The sequence below is a fragment of the Akebia trifoliata genome, chromosome 2 (assembly GCF_017979445.1).
Source record: "Akebia trifoliata isolate Shusen 1 chromosome 2, ASM1797944v1, whole genome shotgun sequence".
NCBI lineage: Eukaryota > Viridiplantae > Streptophyta > Magnoliopsida > Ranunculales > Lardizabalaceae > Akebia > Akebia trifoliata.
The window spans coordinates 3441605-3452563 of NC_141376.1; the positions used below are offsets into that span (position 1 = coordinate 3441605).

A 10959-nucleotide genomic window follows, 5' to 3' on the forward strand; every position below is an offset into this window, starting at 1 on the left:
TCCTCAGGATATACAATTACACAGTTGCATATCCCGAGAAAAAAAGATGTGTGATTCCAGCACATATCACGTCAAGGGACTAATGTTAGAGAGGGACATCAAAAAATCATTAGTCAAAAAAAATATGAAAACATGATTACATTTTAGTGTAATGATTTTAAAACCCAACCCCCACCTCCATCATAGAATAGTAGATCATTTGCCTCGGGATACACATAATCATAAATCTTTTTCTCATGTATCTTGAGGCAAATGATCTACAGTTTTGTGTTGGGGGCTGTGTGTCAAAGGAGGTCAGGGGGGGGGGTTTCATATTATTACAACTCAACTTTTTATTACTCTCCTTAACCTTCCTAATATCTAATTATCCCATAATCAACTTGATAAATCTTGTAAAAAATTTTCTAGTTGTGGGGGAAAAATACTTACAATTGAAACCCCAGCCTGCGGGGCCCACATTGACATTCCTTCCCAAAAATCAAATGATCTCATGCCCAAGTTTCGCTTCTCTGTGGCTAAACATCATAGAATTGGTACACAAATTTGATGGCCATTATTGATGTATTCATGCTCACCAACATCCTCTGTGCTGCAGCGAAAAACTACATTTTCCATAAAATTATTTCTAAAAACATAGAAAGGGCATTTCCGACATTTCATATAGAAACATGGACTTTTTCGCGGGTACCCCGCGCCGTAAGAGCCAGCCTCCCCAGTACCCCACCTCATGACACAAAGAGGGAGTAATGTTTATTTTGGAACCTCGGGGGTGTGCGTGATCGTCATTCGTGTCCAGTCCAGTTTTGGTTACTCTGCAAATAAGTTTTTTTTTTAGGGTTTTATATCCACCATGGAAGAAGAAGAAGCACCTTCGCAAGTTTACAAACCCGAACAAGTTGAGAATTCAAGCAATGAGAATTTGCAAGAGGTCGAGAAACCTTCGAATGTTCAACAATGCGAAGCTGTTCCTGAAATGGAAGATTTGGAGCTTTTCGGAGTCTCTCCTTTTGTTGCAGACGATGCTTCCGTTGTGGTAGAAGAAACCACTCCAATGGTTGCTGAAGAAGCTACGCCTACTACAGAGGTGGAGATGAAGACGAAGGTTGTGGCGACAAGCAGAAGTGGTAGGAAGCGTAAGAGAGGTCATACGGTTAGGGTTCAGACTAAAAACCCTTCAAAGAAGAATGAAGATGAAGATGTTTGTTTCATTTGCTTTGATGGCGGAGATCTCGTACTCTGTGATCGAAGGTAAGGGGTTTTTGAAAAAAAATTATGTTTTTTTGAGGTTTAAATTTTGTGTTCTTGTACATTTTGTTGTTTTAATGGGTAAGAGAGATTTTGGGTTGTTAGGGGCTGCCCTAAGGCGTATCATCCTGGTTGTGTTAATCGGGACGAGGCCTTCTTCCGTGCCAAGGGTCGCTGGACTTGTGGTACGTTACGGTATTATTTTCTAACAGTTACTTATTGGTGTTTTGGTTTGCTTGTTGATACGGTATATTGGTATCTATGTTTGGATTTTGAAGATTGGTGAGGACATGCAAGTGATGGTGTTTCTTATTGTTCCATGATGTTGATTGCATAGGTATATGAAATTATGTAAGAAATAAATTTTTGTCTTAACAAGATCAATGGTTATTTGAATAATTGGTTCATGCGCCAATAATTTGATAGTAAGGACTAAAAGAATGTGTGGATTGTGATTGTGAAAGGGAAAGAAAAACTTTGGCGCGGGCACCCCACTTCAAAATTTCGGTAGAACTCTCTTCTTTGTATTACATGTGACGTATCCGAGGAGGTATCCCAAATATTGTTGAAAAAGTAGGTGATGCAAGAGGGAGATAACAATATGGAATTTGATTTAAGCAAAATAGGGGATTGGGTTAAGGATTTGTTTAGGATTAGGTAGGTAAACCCAAAAGTAAAATATATTTTTTTTCTCACAATTACGACAATTTTCAGTAGGATAGATGAAAAGGGTTAAAGAATGGTTAAAGGTTAAGAGAAAGGATAAAGGATTTAAGAATCAAGAAAATTAAGAACAAGGAACTAAAAGAAAATCATGAAAAATAAAGAATAAAAAATAAAGAAAAATAAAGATTAAAAGAAAATAATGTTTTATTAGACTCACTCCAAAATGGCCTCCACACCACACCATTAATGGGAATATTAAAGCTTCAATCTTAATTTTTATTCATCATCGAAGAAAATTACAACAAGAAGCAAGTATTTATAATGTTCTTTAAACCCTAAATCTAATCTCAACCATCCAACTAAAATAAGGAGATCCAATGGTTGTTAATAAAACTTAAAACAACTTAAATACAATAAAAGCAGAAATACCATATATGTCTCAATTTCGTAACTTTATTTCCCTTGAATTTTCAGCATATGAAAACTCATTAAAAAAATCAATATAAAATTATCAAATTGTCCCTAAACACTTATACTAATATCATAGGCTAATAAAATATCAAAATAAGCTTAAAAACACATAAAATTAAAGTTTTAAAATAAAAAAACTAAATAAAAATTAAAATCTACTCTTCAATATTTGATGTCCCCATCAATTCTCCTCGATTGATAAGATTTCGCCATTGGTGAAATAAAATTGTAGTAATTCTCATCATTAGTTGCATTCCGCATTAGTAGGGATTTGAAATAAATACAAAAAACCACATGTCAAGTTGCAAAGAGGGTTCTACCAAAATTTTGAAGCGGGCTGCCGGCTTCAAAGTCGGACTTGGTATGAATTCAACATTGTGTTTTTTATGTGGACCCCACTTTGCAATAGTTTTGTAGGGCATACACATCCACTTAGCTGCAATTGCCTTTCCTCCCCCCCATTTTTTTTCCAATAATACCCATCTAACTTTCCTCTTTTTCACCCCTTTAACCCCAAACGGCACAGGAAAACTCTAGTTTTCAATAACATAAGACATGAATATGGGCAGAAATTGAATGGAGGAACAATATTTGTTTAGGCGACCCTAAATATTTAGGATAAGGCTTTGATGATGATGTTTCATGCGCCACTAAACAGAATGGAATTTTAGTAGCAAATGTGTTTGCATCTGTTTAGTAAAACTGAGTATTGACAACTCAGTTTTAATATTGCCCAAGTCACTTAGGAGCCCTTTCTGCTTACAAGATGAAAGACTTCCATCAAAAATCAAATCCATGAAGAAGCTCCTCTTAAATTCTTGGAATACTTTAGACTATAGAAGTATTTATTGGAAGTCTTTTATTGGTTAGTGTTGCTTGAAATTTTTTAATTGAGTTGAAATAACTTCCCAACATCAAGAGTAGGAACTTTGCTTGGTACCTACTGCGTGGCATACCTTAATTTGGGGCCATCATACAATTCATTCAAATCAAAAGGAAAAGCACTTTTAACATCTAAATGCATTCATAATTTTGATAAATTTTTTTTTCAACCGTGCTTAAATTCTATTTGGAGACTGCAAAGCTCGTGATCAGGGACCTTTTAGCTCCTTCCAATGATTTAGATTTGGATCAACTCCTGGCACATTGTTGATTGCATTGGAATTGGTTAGCACAAGAGGCATAGAAATGGACATTTTGTCATTTTCTTTGTGTCTTTCATTCCTCCCCCCCCCGTCACAACCATCACTAGTTTCAATGTTTTCTTTAGCACCATCATTGTTTCATCTTGTGATTCGTACCAAACTAAAAATCATCAATGCAATGAGCTTCATCTCTGCATTTAATATGGATACATTGGGGAACTTTTAATTGACTTGCAAAATTTAATTCCGGGCTTGAGAAAATGTTATATGTGTTTCATGGTCTGTGAAATTCCTTTTCCATTCCGCTAAGAGGTTCAGCTCATTATTCATTATTCCAACCATGGCGTTGCCATGTCAGCGTCGTTACTTTTGTTGATATGGTGCTCTATTAAGGAGTGTTGTGGATTTCTCAATCTGATGTCTCCTGAAGTAGTACTTCTTGAATTTTTTTTTGTTTCTGGGGATCTCATTACCTAGTTTTTGGCTAACTACTTTGTATAACTTGATGTGTCTGTTGTTTACATGGGCTTTTACCTTTTGATTGTGTGACTCATCATGTTATGTTTGTTATGCTTCAGGTTGGCATATATGTAGCAAATGTGAGAAGGCTGCCCATTATATGTGCTATACATGTACATATTCCTTGTGCAAAGGCTGCGTTAAAGAAGCTGATTTTTTATGTGTTAGAGGAAACAAAGGCTTTTGTGAAACTTGCATGAGAAGTGTAATGCTGATTGAAAAGAATGAGCAGGTAAAGTTTGGTGACCTCAGTGGTGCATACATAGATCATCCAAAGAGATGACCTTCTTTGCATCAATCATTGGGTCTAAATTTAGTTAGTGGTAGTTTTATTGTAGTTTTTATCTGGCACAATCTCCTACCTGGTTTATCTTTTGCATTTTGTATTGTATTTTTTTCTATTAAATGCTTCTTTTCGTTGAAATCATACTTTTTTTTATAATTATTTTTAAGTGTTTCTCCGTTAAGATCTTTGTGTCTACCTCAATACATACCCCTTGTATGCCTTCTACTTTCACTACCCATTCTGTGGTTTTTTTTTTAATGCTTGACCTTTTCTTGGTTTGTACATATGTTTGCAGGGTCAAGTAAATTTTGATGACAAAAATAGCTGGGAATATGTCTTCAAGGATTACTGGCTAGAATTGAAAGGGAAGATATCATTAACTTTAGATGAGCTATCTCAAGCTAGAAATACATGGAAAGGATCTGATACTTCGGCTCATAAAGAGGATTCTTCTGATGAATTATATGATGCTAATGGCAATAATGGTTCTAATTTGGACAGTTCTTCTAGAAATGCTGAAGTAAGCAATACTAAAATAAGGAAGACCAAAAGACGCTCAAAGCCCTCCCAAGATGAGGGCCCTCAGAGTGTTGGAAGTACAGTTGGTGGTGAGGGCATATCTAGGTTGGGTAACACCGGGTGGGCTTCGGAAGAACTCTTGGAATTTGTTGCACACATGAAAAATGGTGATACATCTATTTTATCCCAGTTTGATGTCCAGGCTCTCTTGCTAGAATATATAAAACGAAATAGCCTCCGTGATCCTCGTCGGAAAAGTCAAATAATTTGCGATTCGAGGTTGAAAAACCTATTCAGGAAAGCGCGTGTGGGACATTTTGAAATGTTAAAACTTCTTGAATCACATTTTCTTGTTAAAGAGGATAGTCAGGATGATGATATTCAAGGGGAAATTATTGATACCGAGGCTAGTCAATTGGAGGTTGAAGGTAGTGCTGATGCCCTAACAAAGGTTGATACAGATAAGAGATGGAAAACATGTATAAAGGCTGAAGAGAAAGGACCACAAACTAATCTTGATGAATATGCAGCAATTGATGTCCTCAACATTAACTTACTTTACTTGCGACGGAATTTGATGGAGGATTTACTTGAAGATACTGACAAGTTCCATGAGAAGGTTGTTGGTTCTTTTGTAAGAATAAGGATTTCTGGCTCGGGTCAGAAACATGATATGTATAGGCTCGTTAAAGTTGTAGGTAATTCTTTAAGGGTTGGGTCCCGTTGACCCAAGAAATATGATTCAAGAAATGGCACAAGATCTTGACCATGTACATGCAAGATCAAATGGCTGTAAATTGTCCTCTAGATAAGTACCATTGAGATATGTATTGTTGAGATACATAAAAATCTTAATCATTAGATTTTGTATTTACAAGGTCAAGATCTTGTGTCATTTCTTGAGTCAATGGAACCACCCTTCTTTTAATTACTATTTTTTTTTTCGATACTATTTTACCTTTACATGATGGCAGGCACGCAATATGCAATTTAAACTGGTCAATGATTTGGAATGTAGGTACTCGGAAAGCACCAGAACTATATAAAACTGGTAAAAGGTTGACGGATTTCTTGCTGGAGATACGAAATTTAAACAAGATGGAGATTATATCAATGGATTCAATTTCAAATCAGGAGTTCTCTGAGGTGATCAAATAGAACATTTTGAATACATTTTTTTTTCCTCTTTCAAATTTTTTGACTGGCCAAAACTGCAAGTGAAGAAAAAAAAATTGTTTAGCTTTTGAGGTTCAAACAAATTTATCAACATCATGTCCTGAAGATGGCACATGTGGTTCTATATCTTTTAATCGCTAAAAGGAGTGTATTTTATTATAGGTACAAAGCTAGTTTCTTGCCCTATTTATAAAAGTGTTCTGTATGCCCCAGTTCTCTCTAATGAGTCTGCTCACATCATTTGAACTTCTCAAAGTTCGCAAAAGGTTGATTTTCCAACTTCCAACTAACTATGGTTTCATCAATGACATTCCAAATCTTCAAGGGACTTGATTCTTGCTTGGTTCCACTTTATTGTGATCATGAGTTACCTTTAATTTTAACGATCTGTCGAACTTCTCTTTGAGGGCATTGAAGTAGATTCAACCTCTGGTTTGCTAAAATTTGCCAGGTCAAACTTGTTCAATAAGTGAATGTATTATGTAATGGATTTTATAAAATAGGTAGGAAATCCTGTCATTATCTATGGCTTGAACTTCAGAAAAAGGTTGAGTCATATCCCCATATCTTGTGTCTGTATTCATGTATATGCATCATCGATGCTATACTATCTTATTTGAGAGATGGACTGCTTGATCTGACTTTGTCTTTTGAGTCTAGTCTTCTGGTGAGTACCAACTAAACTTATTAGTTAGGGCATGCACGATCTATTAGTTGGATGAGTCTCGGAACATATCTATGTGTTTGGATGTATAGAGCTACACTGTCCGTGTAACGACATGGATACGCATGCCAATATCTAACAAATACAAGGTTTCTGATGTGATACCTTCAAGAAGATTAAGACGCTGCCCCTCTGTAAATGTGTCAAGATGTTTCACCACTTTATCTCTGATGCCAATATCTATCTAGTGGTTGTTGGGCAACTAATATTGATTGAATCACTTTATCGACTTTGAAAATGGTTAGAAATTACATTTCTGCTTCTGAAATTGAACAAGTTTCTTCTTTCTGTTCTACAGTGGCATATAGTTCTAGACTTTTAGGTTTTTTGCTGTCTTAGCTTTTATGTAGTCTCATGTCAGGGTATCTGCAGCTGTAACTCCTTTGATTGGCTAAAAAATGATTTTCTTTGGCCATATCTAGTATATAAATAACACTTGTCGATACTTGTTGACCTATTTCTTTGAATTCAGGACTTGTAAATTGCGTGCATATTCATTTCGATATTCTCATTTTTTCTCCATTTTAGTGTAATGTGTGCTGTAGTTTCTTTCTGAAAATTAGGGTAAAGATGTTAGTTGCAAGTGACTAGTCTATACATTATGAGAGTGTAATCTTCCTAACCTTACAATGGAGTTCTGCTTAGTGCCTATTTGTAATTTATGTTGTCAGGTTATTGTCAAACTTTGATTGTATATTTTAGTTGCCACTGATTGAGTTTGCTGAACATGATGTGATTAGAGCATAATAATTCCACATGTGTATCTTAAATTTATGTGGTTTCATAGGTGTATAGTCAGTTTCACGAGTGCACAATTCAATTCTTCCAAATGTCTAGCCCCGTGCTTTTATCTGTTGAATATGATTGCTTTGGTGGAAGAACCACATTTATTACTATCTGATATGTTATTGTTCTTCATCCAGGATGAATGCAAGCGTTTACGCCAGAGCATGAAATGTGGGTTGATAAGCCGAATGACAGTGGTAATGCTTCATACTGTTTCCTGTTCTAATTTTCAACTTAAGTTTATAGACCATTGTGCTAACATCAGAAAATTTGTATTTGCTTGATTTAGGGGGAGGCTCAAGAGAAAGCCATGGCCCTCCATGCAGTGAGAGTCAATGATGTGAGTTCTTACTGAATAATCATGAACAATCGTTTGATGCATACCTAGATAGAGACACATCCATCAATTTGTTGAACAGTGAAAGAGGATTCATATTGCTGACCCAATAATTGGGATAAGGTGTACACGATGATGATGATTGTGTGATTTAGTTTTCATGATGTTTACACCCAGTTATTTTTACAAGTATCTCTTCAAATATAATTTAGAAAACTTACTGTGCTTCTATTCATAATACTCTTCTGATGCAGTGGCTGGAAATGGAGAAATTGAGGTTTACTCATCTTCGTGACAGAGCAAGTGAAAAGGGGCGTAGAAAGGAATATCCTTTTTTAATTGAAGCATATGCCTTATTTTACTTTTTTTCAACGGTTATCAATATATATATTTTTTTGGGAAAGAGTTGATATCTGGTGTTTGTCTTGTATAATTTGTCATCAAAAGGTTCCATCATACACTGAAGAATGTTTTTCCTATCTTGTTTGTTCTAACATGTTTTGGCTTAGCAGAGATGAGGATGTTTAGATTGATGTGTGGAAGGTCTAAGAAAGGTAAATGAAAGTGAACGCATTTGTGAAAAATGTAAAGAGTGTCTCCCAATAGATGAACAAACAAAGGAAAATCAATATGAGATGGTTTTATCATCTGCAACAAAGACAAATAACAGCCCCAGTTTGAGTGACATGCAGCTTTTAGGTTCCAAAACCGGAAAGGACATGGATTGGGTAGTGAGTGAAGATTTGATTATTCTTGAAATTTTCAAAAGGCATACGTAAGTAGAATTGGTTTTGTTTAGCCAAACCAAATACTTGGTATAAGGCTTTGTCCAATGAGAGAATTGTTTGTTTGTTCTAACCTATGGCTTGTTAGCAACATATAGTTGGAAGTGATCTTATTGTTTTTTAGTTGTGTTCATAAATGTATATAGTTGAAATAATCTTGGGAAATGAATGTGGTCTAAATAAAAGCTAATATGAACTCACTTTCAATAAACAAAAGATGGGGCTATCGATATACTTGAATGGATGAACATGAGTAATCATTGGGATAAGGCTTCAATGATAATGATGATGATCTTGGGAATAGACTATTGCTTTTGTAGGTGTCCTTAGAGAGGTAGTGTCAATGGACGGAGGGGCTACGAAATAGGATGTATGTTGCTGACCCGAGGGTTGCCAATGGACCAAGCCAGGCAGGCTTTTGTTGGGCCTTAGAAGGGTGTATTTTTTTAAAACCTAGCTGAAGTTTGATATGTTTGAAAATCGGGCTGTTCTCAACCTTGACAAAAAAGTTGCGAGCTCAACCTATCGTTAGCCCTTTGTGTTTACTTGACATGTGCAACGGTGCCAAGTGTCAAATGGTGTCTGCATGGCAACCTCTAAAATTTCAATATGGCAGCACAACTATAGAAATATTAACTTGTGGTACAAATCTTCTAGGAAAAATTGATTCTACCATATATATATATAGAACAACCTAGATTTGTTTAATTCTAAATGTTTTTTTTTTTATAGGTATAGGGTTAGTGGTTAGTGTTTCAATTCTAAGGCTGGCCATTGTAAAAGTTTCAACAGGGGCAATTGGGTATGTGAAATGCAAAGTTTTGTATTAAGGTGTTGTAATTAGGTTTAGGAGTATAAAATATGATTAGGTTTGATGGAGGGAGGGTTTGAAGGTTTAGAGTAAGCCACTGTGTCCTTTTCATTGTTGCTTAGGTTAATAAGTTTCCTAGAAGTTGAGAATTGATACATAGGTGCAAAATCATGGCTTCAATGCTCACGTAGGGGGAAAAATAAACTACAAAACATCTCCCTCATTTATGTATAGAATTCAGTATGATGTAGTTTCGTTTCCATTGAAGGCTGATTGCCATATTTTTCGTTCCTGTAATTGTTATGAAATACGCTAAAAGCTTAAAACCACTTATCCAGTAAACCTTGACCTTAGTTCCACTCTTAGAGAATACTTGGAAAAATTGAAGCTTCTGAACACACCTGAGGCGCTTTTGCATAGACTACAGGAAATTCCTATAGTGTACGCTGACCCAAATATGGATCCAAGTTATCAGTCTGAAGAGGATGTAGGAGAACCAGATGATATGAAGAAAGGTCCTTAATGCTGCCTTGCAGATTTCAAATTCTATATTTTCCATTATTAGTTTGCATTTTTTTTAAAAATTATTTGAAGTTGATCACTCTGTGGTACTTTGCTTGCTATATGTGCAGACAACTACATGAGACCAAAAAATGCTGGATTTAGTAGGAATGGCAGGGATCCAATCTCCCAGGGAAAAGGAATCACAGCTTCAAATACCTGGAGTGGATCACAAGATAATTTAACCACCGTCTCGGGGACAACTAAATTTTTTCCTGCAAAAGGTGTATTGGACAAAGCAGAGAGTGCTACTGGCTTTGGTGATGATCTTGGGTCGTCTCCTGGGATTGCACGTGAAACTGCATTGGCACCTGTCCCAACAGGAGTAGCAGTTTCCTCTAACGTCGGTGATACAGGCAAAATGTGGCACTATAAAGATCCATCTGCGAAAATCCAAGGACCCTTTTCTATGGTTCAGCTGCGCAAGTGGTGTCAAACTGGTTATTTTCCACCTGATTTTAGAATATGGAGAACCACGGAAAAGCAAGAAGATTCTATACTATTGACTGATGCATTATGTGGGAAGTTCCATAAAGAGCAGCCACAGTGAAAATATGGGGCTCGGGTGTGTGTCTGCTTCACTGTTAAAGCCCATTGAAAATGGCACTGATTAGAAACACGCACCCATGATCAACAGTGGTAGATCAGAGTTTAGGATTTTGTTTTTTATGTCGATTTTAATGGGTTTTGTTTTCCCCCCTAGTAAAACTTTGCACTGCATTGCAGCGTAAACCGACCCCTATTGCCCCATTTTGGGAATTAAAAACAGTGCGGGGATCACAAACAGCTCTCTTTTAGATTTTAAGCTGTATAAAGCTGACTTCTGTTCTAAATGGGGGCTTGTTTTTTACCATTAATTTGGTTGGTCTCATAGGTGGGATGGTTTAAGATTATTCATTTTGCTATTAGTAATTGAAGAGTTGATGCA

The 10959-nt window shown here is 36.1% G+C and overlaps 1 protein-coding gene across 1 annotated transcript; it reads left to right on the top strand.

Annotated features, from left to right (window-relative positions):
- The first annotated feature begins 561 nt into the window (after positions 1 to 561).
- Positions 562 to 10959, top strand: LOC147408847 (zinc finger CCCH domain-containing protein 19-like). Its single transcript, XM_086422733.1, has 10 exons — positions 562 to 1248; positions 1351 to 1430; positions 4106 to 4278; positions 4628 to 5549; positions 5870 to 5997; positions 7675 to 7734; positions 7827 to 7877; positions 8129 to 8199; positions 9831 to 9985; positions 10103 to 10959. The coding sequence occupies exons 1-10, from the start codon at positions 851 to 853 to the stop codon at positions 10579 to 10581; spliced, it is 2517 nt and encodes an 838-aa protein (XP_086278859.1). The 5' UTR covers positions 562 to 850; the 3' UTR covers positions 10582 to 10959.

Excerpts from the sequence above, each read along its gene's own strand:
- LOC147408847 (XM_086422733.1), top strand. The coding sequence starts at position 851 with ATGGAAGAAGAAGAAGCACCTTCGCAAGTTTACAAACCCGAACAAGTT. Across the intron at positions 4,279-4,627 it reads TGATTGAAAAGAATGAGCAG|GGTCAAGTAAATTTTGATGA; the intron begins GTAAAGTTTGGT and ends ATATGTTTGCAG. Across the intron at positions 5,998-7,674 it reads CAAATCAGGAGTTCTCTGAG|GATGAATGCAAGCGTTTACG; the intron begins GTGATCAAATAG and ends TTCTTCATCCAG.